Raw genomic sequence first — 12677 nt, 5'->3', positions numbered from 1 at the left:
GTGAATGTTACCCTCTGAAAAATGCCTCTAGTCTCCAGGAAGAAAACAGTCATCTTGAGAACATTGCATCCCTGTATACATCTTGGACTTCGCATACGTTGTGTGGCTCTGGCCTTCTTCTGCATCCTATTAGAGTTTTGGAATATGATCAACTCTATTTTCTACCCTCCCAATCTAGAGTACTGGGTAGACCTCACTTTATAACTTTGCAGCTCATTATTACATATATGTTTTTTGGGTTTTTTTTACGTATATGTTTTGAAAAGGTGTGAAAGGTGTTGAAAAGATGTATGGGGTTGCCTCAGGGATATTCTGGCAGGCATCCTGATTACATAGGGAGGGTGGATTATGCAGCATTTAATACAGGGCTGTGCAAGCTGAATACTGAAAAGCTTCAGGGATCAGTCTTCACAGACTGGGGTGTGAATGATGCTCCCTGGAGTTGTGTATGCTGTGGCCCTGCTCTAATACCCCTTTTCATTTTGAGGTTCTCCGATTCTATAATTCATTAATTTTATTTGTGTGTGTACTATCATTTACCTGAGGGTAAGTACAAAACTTTAGACCAGCACTGTCAAGCAGGAAGATTATGCACATCACATATGTAATTTTAGATCTTCTAGTGGCCACATTTAGAAGAGTAAATTTGATTTTAATGAGGTTTTTAATTTTTCCCAAAATATTAAAAATATTATAAAAACATACAGTCAATATAAATTATTAATGAGGTATTTTCCATTCTATCTTTCATGCTAAAACTTTGAAATCCTCTATATAGTTTACATTTATAGCATATCTCAATTTTGACTAGACATACTTCATGCTCAGTAGCCATATGTGGGTAGTGGCTGCTATACTGGACAGCAGTTTTCAGTTTATATGCTAGCTTGTCAGCATTTCATTACAGAGAATGATTACTTGCAAGGAAAAAACCTTAAATATCTAAGACAAAATATTACGTATCCTTTATGTTATTTCATCAGTTAAAAAAGTGATTGTATGATTGATCACAAACTTGCAAGAAGAGAATGAATGCTAAGATGATTTAGTTGATAGGCCACTGGTGGCAAAATCGACTTTATATTGAATTGTTTTGCTCCTGGGGCTTTGTTTTCCATTCTTCCCCCATAGTTACCATCATTTTAAGACACAATTGGATATTTTGTGGTTTGCATTTGCAAACTCATCGTATCTTGTCAGTTTTCATGCACCATATGGATGTCTTGTTTCTTAACAAAGAAACTCTTGAAAGACTTTTGGCTCAAATAACTTTTGTGGACAGCATAATGGAAACAAAAACTGTTTTCTGCACTTGCTGCTTCTGGTGTCTTTAGAGGCTGAACCAGGTCAGGACCAGTATGAAGCTGGTTTTGCTTTCCTTCAGGTAAGCAGAGAAGCCAACAGACACTTGGCATCCTGATGGCTCAGGTGATGGTTCTGTGTGGGCACTTACAGAAAGCCAGCTTAGAGGAAGCCTTCAAAAGGGAGTCTGCTCTCCTTTATTTCTAGATCTTTCTTCAGATGAGGAAACCAGCAAGGACCAAAGTTAATGAATATACCCTAATGTTGTTTGATGTTGAGTTGAGTTTTAAGGATTCATTTATGATTAACAGGTATTATTATTAGAGTACTTACTATATGCCAAGCACTGGGCTCATATACATCTCTTTAGCACTGACACCAACCATGTAAAATATTTTATTGCCATTTTCATAGATGAGAATATGAAGTGAAGTACTTTGGGTAGCTCTCTTGGGTAGCTCTCACAGATAGATATTAAGTGGTAGGTCTGCACGGGCTGAGTCCACAGGTCGTGTCCTAAGAGAGAGGGGCCATGTTTTCAAACCAAGTCAATGACACTCTTCAATAATTAATTTTAATCCAAGGGCAAAATATTAAAATTTTAGAGCTGAGAGTTTCTTTCACATTCCTTTAAGACATACATTCAGAGAATACCTAATCCTATCCCATCTTTTGATAGAAAAGACATCCAGAAAGTTGAAGTGGCTTTGTCCAAGGTCAAACAAACAAACCTAGACATCAGGTCCCTTGATTCCTACCCTACGACTGTTTATGTGATTTAAAGGCCTCTCTACAGAGACACAGTGAGCATTCAGAATTTTTTTTTTTAACAGGTAGAAACTTTAAAACTTATAATTTAGGAAGACTCCTTTCTCTTTCTTCTCTTTGCATTTTAAACTTTTTATTGACATATAATATGAAACTGAAAAGTGCATATATCACAAGGGCTCAGCTGTACGAATTTTCACTCACTAAATATACCCATGTAACCCACACTGACAGCAAGAAATAAACTATAACTGGCTTTCTGTGGCCCTGTTCCCACAGTCATCCCCCTTGTGGTCCCAGCCACAAGAAAAGGCACCCTCTCTCCTGACTTCCAGGTTCATAGTTAGGTAGATACTTGTGTCTACACTTATTTATATGAAGAATTGAATAAAGCTTGTACTTTTTTTGGTGTGTCTGCTTCTTTTCCTTCACATTATGTTTGTGGGAATTTATCAACATTTTCATGTATAATAGTTCATTCATTCATCATCATTGATGTGTTTGGCTATACTTTTGAAGTATAAAAGCCCCAACAACCATAGTAGTTTAAATGGAATTAATAGGTTTATTGATCATTAATTTTTATGCACATTGCTCTTTTTTCAGAACATGATTAGTTGCAGTTTCATTTGCTTCAGCCTAAAACAAGTAACAAAGCTCAACTATGGTACCTTAGCAGCTGCGATGCAAAGGTACTTCTCAGCAAAGCACTCTTGTCCTGTGTCTTTATGTAATAGCCGACATAGGTTAAACCATAGAGAAGACAGAGCAGTCTGAAAATACCCACAGCAGAGTGCTGAGGTGGAGTTCCCACTCACTTGCTTTGCACGGCTGTGTAAAAGGTTAGATGTGGACTATGTTTAGGTTCCTTCATGGAAATGGATTGACTAAGATGGATAGTAGAAAGTTAGACCTCAGGAGTTGTCAGAGATTTGTGTTTTAAAAAGAGGCAGGAAAAGAATCCTTTCTGATCATCCATTTGGGCAAAGCCCAACCTGAGCTCCTTGAAGAATAATACAGCTTTTGGTGTGTTTAAAAGGAAAACTTGTAAACTGCCTTTTGGAGGTTGTTTCACAGGCACAGAAATCCAACTTTCTTATGTTAGTTTTTTTGTTGTTTCTTTTCTCTGGGTGCAGGAAAATGTGAAGTTAAATATGTTGTGCTAGTGAATACTGCTTGAACATCCAACACTGTATGAGAGTAGCTGGTGGCTTATCAAGGCTTTGTCCTTACCAAGGTTTGTCATTTACCTGGTCTTACTTGGCTTATTCCATTGCCAACAGGGCTCTCTCTATAAATTTTCTACTAGGGAATTTAGCGTGCCTATGGCTATTCATTCAGCCCTATAGGAAAATCTCCAAGCTGGGTGTTATTAGATAGCTCTGAAGCACAAATCATCTACTTCCTGCTAAATAGGGTTGTATATACAAAGAAAACAGCTGAATAGAAAACCATGTAACTCCCAGTAGTATATCCACTATTTATCCTGTGATATAGTCTTGGTTTAATACATTTGCTAATAATGCCATGATAAAATATTTTAGGCATATGACCCTCTTCTCTCCCACCAGCCCTACAGCAAGATCTCAGCTGATTTATATCAATTATAAAGAAGTAAATCTCCTTTTACAAAATATGATGAGCTTTTTATTTAGGAGGGGAGTACTCCCATATTAGGAGGCAAAGTTACTTTAAGCTATTCTCTTAGATGATACAGGCTTTATTCCTATTTACAAAACCCTAAATTTAAGGCACATCTTCTTTTCTAAATTTTCTTTTTCTGGGTAACACCATTTTTTACCAGTTGTAAAACCCAATCACATGTTAGTGTGTTGAATTGCATTGACATGCAGGTCTAAGCAAACAGTCACTATAACATCAGTTGTGTGTTTTCCATCCTTAGCACGCACATAGGAACTTGGTCTTACACGTGACTTGTGCTACTTAATAGAAGTAATGATAAGCAAGGTGAAAGCTTGTTGTTTCTCTGGAGTTTGTAAGAAACCCAGGTTCATGGAAGCTGGTCTTCTCACAGCCAAAATGTGTTCTTTTGGATTCTTTTTCTGGAATGATTAGAAGTTACATGTCCATACTGGAAGGAAAGTGATCAAGCTGTGCTCTTTGAGTGAAGTTGAGCACTGGTTACTTTTCTTGTACATCCTCCCCAATTTCTGGTGCCTCCGTATAGCACAAGAATTGGATTCACCCTGTGCAAAGAAGTATTCCCAAGTTGCTTGTCTCTGTCAAGGCAGACATATCATTGCATTGGAGAGGTGGCAGGGGTCTTAGGTATAACTGAATCTGGCCATCTCCTTTGACAGGTAAGGAAACCAGGGCTCAGAATCAGTAAGTGAACTGCTCAGAGTTGAATTGTGGGCTAGTGCACAGTTGAATGAAGACCCATGTTCTTTCTGCCATCCTGTTCTTCCCACCATGGTCTTCCTCTCGTCATCTTCTTTCCATTTGCTGATAAATATCTATCAGATAGACTTGAGCCCCTGGTAATCACTTTCAATCTCATGAAGATGTCCTTGGTTCCAGCCACATTACTCGCCTTCTCATCCTTAATGGTCAAAATAATGATCACCCAAGTGTAGGAGGAGTGATTTACAGGAAAGGCCCCTGCAACTGTGAGCACTCTTACTCTAAGTGGTCAGTAGCAAAGTTTTCATTCTTATGGAGATAGTCTTCCAATGGAAGGAGAAAGGTCAATCTCTTATATAATATTTGGAGGGCCCAGAAGGAGCTTCTTGCCTAAGAACAGGGCTAAGTGACCCAGGTGGCACCACATTTGGGAACAGGCTGTGCTCCACAAGTTCAGTTGCAAGTCACTGGCTTGAAACCTGGACTGTGGTTTCCTCATCCTGCCTCATCCTGTCAGTTTCAGTTATCTCCAGTAGAAGCCACATCTCCAACAGGTCCTCCCTAAGCCTTTAGGACTGCCCTTTCCTAGTCCCCAGTCAGTACAAATCTCTTCTTGAGAGATTTTCTTAATAGTTTAGTCATACCATTCGGAAAACAGTTACTACTTTTTTTCCCTTCATATGTGCTTCTGAATTCTATGAGATGCTAGAAGGGAAGAAAAAATATGATTAACAAATAGGTGCCTTTGTGTAAATAACTGAAGCTCCCTAAACCCTTCTGAAGATAATTACATTTTTGAGTGGAAGGTTTGTTTAAATTAACTGATGAAATTTCAGGTTGAGAAACAAAATGAAAATGGTAGTGGCATCTTGGGGCCCACCTCTGAGGCAAGCTCATAGTAGTTGAGAGCTTCCTCTCCTTGTAACTCAGGGTTCAGGAGATTTCTCAGAGTACTAGGCACTACGTTCTCCCAAGGTTACTCAAAAACCTTGCATCCTGAGTGGAGTAGCTATTAGAAGATAGACAGAAATGGCTTCTTTTTAAATATATGATGAATTTTTGAGACTTAAATTGTATGTCAGGGGCTATTTCTATTAGCTAGATTCCTGTATGTTAAAAAGGCATAAGTGTTAAGTCTGAATCTCTGTATTTCTTTTAAAAATGAATGGTTTTCATTCTTCTTTGAATATAAAAGTTATACATGTTTATCACAGAAAATTTAAAAATGATAGAGAGGCACATACATCTACACAAAGAACATTTAACACAAAATGTTGTGAGCCACTGTTAACCACTTGTTATATATTCTCCTTGTTCCCCTTTCTCTTCTCTTCCTTCTTTCTGTGTATACTTTTATGTAAGTTTGTTGTGATTATAGTTTTTTCAAACATAATTTCAAATTTAGAACATTTTGAACATTTGCTCATTAAGCCATTAATATTTTACATCAGTTTTTAGCATAGCATTGAATGTATGTATATACATTCAATGTATATGTATATGACTATATATTTATATACATGAATATATGTATGTGACTATATACTTATAATTTATTTAACTAGGCCATTTCCATTGGACATTTGTGCTGCTTTCAAGTTTTCAATAATGTAAATACTGTAGCATTGACTATCCTTTCACCAAAAACTTTTGCACACATCCCTCTGTTATTTCCTTAAACTCAGTTTCTAGAAGTAGAATTTCTGGGTCTCTAGGGATGCCCATTTTTAACATTTTTGATATATGTTGTCTGCTTGTCCTCTAGAAAAGTTTGTACCCATTTATAATCCTACCAGTTGCATTTGACATCTATTTTTGATTGAGCTGCTAAATGTGGAGGTCAGTCTTAGTCACTCTTGGTTAAAAATGTTTCTTCAAAAATCCTGTTTTTGGCCCACAAAGGTAAAATAAGGTTTCATATAAGTCATCTCAAAATTTAGCTTAGACCTTAAGCTAATTGCTTTTTAAGCTGAGAATTCCTTTCTTCTACATCCCCACAATTTTAGGATATACATACACATTAGCTTTGCAGAGTGAAATTCAAATATCAAAGCACTGAAAAAAAATCTAGAACAGAAACAAAAGCAAAATAATCAAAATCTTTCCAAGGTTTATCTGGAGAGATAAGAAAAAAGAAAAAGAAATGAAGAATCTTCACTTATTTAATTCTTCTATCTTGAGACTAATTGAAAATACAGTTTTCTTTCCTAAAATCAAGGAAAGTTAAGCTCATTAGGACCCATGCTCTAGAAATAAGTACCAGGGGAAACTGTTTGACTAATAGTTTTTTTTCCCTTCAATTTAATAATTTGTGTACTTTAGTTTTCTCTGGCCCTCACTAACTTCATTAGAGGATAGAATATCTTTCTTACTAAGTGAACTATTAAGTCATTGAGGTTTTAAGCTTTTAAATAGTACCAAATTTAATAAATATGATGTGCTTTATTTTGTTTCAGTAAAAATATTGCAAAATAATCCTATTGAACATTTGTTATTTAACCAATAACTCACTGTATTATAGACGAATTAACCTGAAATAATTAAGGTAAATGAAAATGTCTGTAGATGCACAAATATGGCAGAATTAAGCATCAGACAAAACAGATTTAACCATTCTTTTGTTGTCTAATAAGCATGTTTCTTGCTTTGTGTTCAAATTAGTCCAAATGACTGTGACTTGGATTAATTTTTAATGTTTTTTTTTTTTTTTTGGTTTGTTTTAATGTGAAAAATGCCAGGGGCAGATTTTAAAGCCCGTGTTAAAATCTAGGCTGGCTCAGTTGCGTAGAGCCGGTCTACAGAACGTTTTCTTAGAAATGAGAGGTGTGTTGCTGAGGTAGTATATCACTTCTAGTATATTAACAAAGTAAATAAATAAACGAATGCTAGGAGGCATTAAAGCCATCCAGTGACTTTCCTGTTTGTTTCCCCCGAGGTGCTTTGTTCACTACTACCAACTTTTGTGCCCTGTACAGTCTCAGCTTCAAATACGTCCCAGGGTCTGGAGTGTGTGCTCAGTAACTGACGTGGGGTACTGGGATCAATTAGCCCCTCCAGGAATTCAAAGCAAGCAATTGAATGCCTGTGAGCAATGATTAACTTTTAAAAATATTAGCAATTCTGGGCAGATCCCTTTCCTTTCTGGAAGAATGCTCTAGGCAGGCAGCATTCCCAGGAATGTTGGCTTCCGGTCATGTAGACACTCTCTTGGATATAAAGTTACCTCTGGGGTCTTTGCTGTGCTGTTCATTTGGGAGTGCCTATTATTTTTACATATGAAACTTTGGGTCTTCCTAGAAGGGTTTCCAGATATCTGTATGCTCTTTTTCGCTACTACCTAAACTTGTACTCAGTCTTGGTCTTCTCAGTTATATAATGGGTACACTAATACATTGTTATTGGGTAGTTTTGAGGACTAAATTGCTTGGCATGTGGTACATACAATGCTGGTCTTAATGCCTAGCCCATGGGAGCTTTGCTGTATATGTTTTCTTCTCCATTTTTCTTTCTTGAAAGGTTTCAGCTTTTAATTTATTCTTACATAGTTTATTGTAAGCTTATAAAAAGCAAATGGGCAAAGGTCTCACTTGCATATAATAATGACGTCAAAACCAATTATCTTTGGTAGTGTGTGATTGGGTATTTGAGTTTGTGTTTATTTATTAGAAATGGCAGCTGTCTGAAACAGGGAAGTAGGAAAAGCCTTAATTTGGGGCAGACAAGGGGAAGAAAATCCAAATGTTATGTGCTTACTCAAGTATTTTTGTCACGGAATTGAATTATTCTCTTGAAGTTCTATTTTTCTCTTTTTATAAACTCTAAGGATAGATTCTTTTGTTCCATTAATGCTGGAGCCTTGAGAAAGGTTGACAGAACTACTGAGGGGAGAAATTCCAGTGGTGTGGAATCTAGGCTCTGTGTAGATATGGAAACACTGCGGGCACTCAACAGATGTTAATAAATACCTCTTTCTATTGTTGAGACAAAATGGGGTTGATTTGGGTGTGAATTGTAATGGTTAGTGAATGGACCTTGTACCTAAAAAGGGTGTGTTTGAAGGAGAAGGGGAATCTGGATACGGAGCAAAGTAACACTGTTTTTGTCATATCAAATCAGTCTCCATTTTTAAGGGCTGTCATCCCCCTAAAATTGTGAGCGCCCTTGTGTCCATGTCATATGCTTGCCTGGCAGTCCTTGCAACACATTGCTGTGGACATAGTGAGGTTTCAATAGGTCCTTGTTGATTGAAACCCAACATTTGGAAACCTTGGAGGCAGAGTTGAGGAATCGGTGAAAGGCGGGCTGCAGGGAGAGAGGAAGAGACACAGTCAAGGCAGAGAGAGAATTAAATATAGAAACCACCCGGGAAGCCAGAAAAGAGCAAGGCTGGTGAGCAACTAACAATTTATGTTCTCCTGAGAAAAGAAAAAACTGGACAGAAGAGAATTTTTAATCTGAAGAGCTAATTAACCAAATTGTAAGACCTCTAAAATATCCCTCTCATTAGAGTAGTGATTTTGAGACTAAAAAACATACAGTGGAAGGTCCTCTAATTTTCCCCAAGAATCTATTTAATGGTTTATATAATAGAAACTTGAAGGGAAAAAATGCTGTAGTTTATAAATCACTTCAATGTTTTGATTCCTACTAACCCTCTTTGCAATGTTGAGGAAAAAAAAAAAAGCATATAAAACCACCTCTGATTTCAGTGGATGTGCTGATTTGATTAAGAAAAAGTGGAATTAGGTGTCAAAAAGACAAAACAAGAAAACCCCAACACCACCCTGTGAGCAGGTTAAAATATCAAAAACAGTAATACAAAGTGTTCCAGTGTAAAGAATGTCTCTAACAGGTGTGAAAAGGATTTAAAAATATGTATAATGGATGCCTAGCATTTGATGAGCACAATTAAGAGTATCAGAGAATATCCAGACACAGGGATTACCTGATAATAATTAATAAATGTCAACTCTTCTTGGTCAAGTGACCAAAATTATTTCACAGTTGACTGTGTTGAGAGTACAGCCAATAACCTTTGCCCTGAATTTTAATAATTTACTATAGTTTTACATTAAATCAGAATATAATTGGGAAGAAAATTACTGTTTCTTTGTGGAGAGTGCCGAGTAATGCCACTAATTGCATGTGTAAAAGCCTTCCCAAGGTTGTATTTTCCTGTTCTTTCTTGATTTAGAAAATTAAAACTACAGTAATTTTCCACTATTTGTAGGTGGGAAAATGTGCCATTAAAATGTATTCAGCTAACTTAAAATATCAAAGCTTTGGGCAATCATTTTTTTTCCAGTAATGACAAACTGTCAATTTCATCACATTATTTAGGCATTTACTAGGTACTTGTTGCAGATATCAGAGTAGAAAACCTTTTATAATACATATGGTCTGAAAGAAGAAAAACAAATTGTTTTTCTCATTCTTTCACTTTACTATTAGAGCAACTTTTTATTGAAGATGTGTTAGAGCAAATCACCACTTTTTTTTTTCTTCATAAAGTGATGGATAATAGAGAACACATTACATGAATCTTACTTGAATAGGAGATTAAATTAATCGTGCTTTAAAATTATTTTTTAGATGCCTGGGGAATTTTGTGAGATAAGTTATGATCGAATAAAAGGATTGAGCTGATGTTAAAAGTATATTGGGTTTAAAATTTTATAAAAGCATATGTATGCACAAACATGTGTACCTGTGTACATGTCTCTGGAACTTGGAAGGGTTAAATCAGACCACTGTAGTGTTATGGGAAGTGTTTTTCGGTGGTGTCTAATACCTTGAGTTTGTTATGTATTCAGTATGTAGTGTCATCATAAAACAGTTGCACCTGCATTTAGTCCTCATTGTCCCAGGGTAAAAGCTGAAAAATAAAAAACTGAAAAAGCTCAAGAAATGAATATTTCTTCTAATAGTGTGTCAGTATTTTTCCCTTACTCCACGAACATTCCTGATCTCAAATGCAAACTGCACAATCCAGGGCACTAGAGTTGGAATCCAGTGTTTATTTTTAAAAAGCACCCTAAGGCAGTTAGGAAATATTACAGGTATGAAAAAAAAAAAAGGCAGTAGGAAACTAAGCTGATCTGGACACGGCAGCAGTGATCGTATTTACCAACACTTGTTTTCTGGGAGCCTATGAAAGAAATGGAAATAATTACAAGGAGCCTGAAAGGATGGTGTTTTGTGGCTTGTTCTCCTTATATGGAGCAAAGCAAACCGCAGTGACACTTCGGAAGCTGGTATTCCCTACTGCCGCCCGGACAGCCGATTCCTGGGTGGAACAGTTTGTTTAGACCTTAACAAATACAAGCTTTTCTGCTGATTAAACAAGCAAAAAAGAACGTCCCATTCTCTGCTTTCAAACATTTCTCTCAATCAGAAATTGTCTCATAAAAATGTATCATGTGAAACGCTCTTGCTTTAGTCCCAAATCGAACTAGAGTACACTTAGGTCTTAGAATTCAAGTCCTTGGGGAGTACACATTTTAGCAAAGAATACAGTTACTCTGCCATGAAACAGGAGCTTTGCCACTTACTTGTTTTAGAAGGAAAATACATTAAGAAAAGATTGCAGGGGATTTTAGTTATTATATGGCCAGGGATCCGTTTAGAGTCTGAGGCTTTCAAAGCTGGCTTTAATCACAGCATGATGCTTGAAGCCTCCAAAAGTCCAAGTGTTTCCTTTCTTTCTTTCTTCTTTCTGTTTTTTTTTTTTTAAAGCGTTACTTCACTGAGGCAGAGGACTGCCTTTGAGTGACGTCACGAGTTTGAGCAGCAAGCTGCACAGGAGAAGGGAGGCTGGGTGAGTGACAGCCCAGCCTACTTTTTAATAGCTTTGTCATGTGACTGGGGACTGTAGTAAGACAGGTGCCTTCAGTTCACTCTCAGTAAGGGGCTGGTCGCCTGCATGAGTGTGTGCTCTGTGTCACTGTGGATTGGAGTTGAAAAAGCTTGACTAGCGTCATTCAGGAGCTGGATGGCGTGGGACATGTGCAACCAGGACTCTGTATGGAGTGACATCGAGGTGAGCTGGGGCTGGGCTCGGCACTGCAGCCAGGATTGAGGCTTTCCTCGCGATGCAATTATTCCTGAAATGGGGGAAGGGCTTGGGTGAGGAGAGGAGGCAGAAAAGTAGTCCCGGCAGGAGCTTTTGGAAGGGAATCTCAATCTTATCTTAACTCCAATAAGTTTGCTATTTTAAGGTGACTCAGAGATGCCTTGAGCAAATCAAAGCTTAGCTGCTGTCATGCATATCTGTTGCAGTTGGAAACTCTTTCCATGTGCCTTTGGCTCTGTTTCTACTCATATGCAATATTTATGCTCTAAGATATTGATATGAATCAGAAGCTGAAGTCTTTCCAGTGGTGTTTAGTGGCCTGGTTGGAAAAATGCCATTTCTATTTATAATAAGATGAAGATAGAAATATTAAAATGGATGTGCTCAAATATAGTCAGTTTTGACTCTAGTCCGGATTCCCACCCCCACCCCCCCTTCCTTCCCCCGCTCTGTTCATCAGACAGAGAACTCACAAAATCCTAAATAATCCTGCTGGGCTATTTTAGATTGCTTTTCCCACGGAGCAGAAAACAACGAAGCTGATTCCTCTCCTCTATGTGTTTGAAAGATTGGGCCAGCAAATGAAAAAAATGTGCCTTACAATGCAAGGTTTTCCATTAGCGTTGGTGGCAGGGAAGCCAATGGTTAAATCTCTCTGTACCACGGAGAGCTGCCTGAAGCCGGAGAGAGAATAGAGTTTATGCAGGACTGTGTGTGGAGCTGCTTGCTGCTTGTGTAAAAATAGACGGCAATACATCAATTCCACGGTCTCTGCTGGCTACAATTCATGCAGAGGGGAAAAAGCAAGCCGTTTCCTCGTAATCTCTGGAGCCTAGAGTGACTAGCGGAGGAACAGAGGACCTCGGCATGTTTGCATTCAACACAATGGAATGTTCTCGGAAAGTTTGGGCAACTTGGGAAACAAGCGAAACTTTCTGTGGACTGTGATGAGATGGACCCGAGTTGAATTGCACGGAGGTTCTGAGCGGCTAACAATGAATCTGGCAAAGGACTGCAAGTGCTTCCTCTGGGCAGCTGGGGGCACGTAGGGTAAGGGGGAGGATCAAGTGCCACACGTGATTTGATTAAATAAGATGTTCATGTGGTGCAGCGATACACATCTAAAGTGAAAATAATTTGGCCAAGGCCGCCTGTGAATGCATTTTTCCTA

The 12677-nt window shown here is 37.8% G+C and overlaps 1 protein-coding gene across 5 annotated transcripts in view; it reads left to right on the top strand.

Moving 5' to 3' along the window:
* PPARGC1A (PPARG coactivator 1 alpha) overlaps positions 1-12677 on the top strand; it is a 620182-nt gene that overhangs the window by 510596 nt on the left and 96909 nt on the right. The window contains exon 1 of one of the 5 annotated variants that reach the window (XM_036921006.2): positions 11302-11473. The exons of the other annotated variants lie outside the window; for them this stretch is intronic. Within the exon in view, the coding sequence (XP_036776901.1) occupies positions 11426-11473 (48 nt within the window). The 5' untranslated portion in view covers positions 11302-11425. Of the gene's footprint in view, positions 1-11301; positions 11474-12677 lie in introns of those variants that run through there. 5 annotated transcript variants of the gene reach the window in all.

Source organism: Manis pentadactyla, chromosome 5 (genome assembly GCF_030020395.1).
Source record: "Manis pentadactyla isolate mManPen7 chromosome 5, mManPen7.hap1, whole genome shotgun sequence".
Classification (NCBI taxonomy): Eukaryota; Metazoa; Chordata; class Mammalia; order Pholidota; family Manidae; genus Manis; species Manis pentadactyla.
This window is presented reverse-complemented; position numbering and strand designations above follow the sequence as displayed.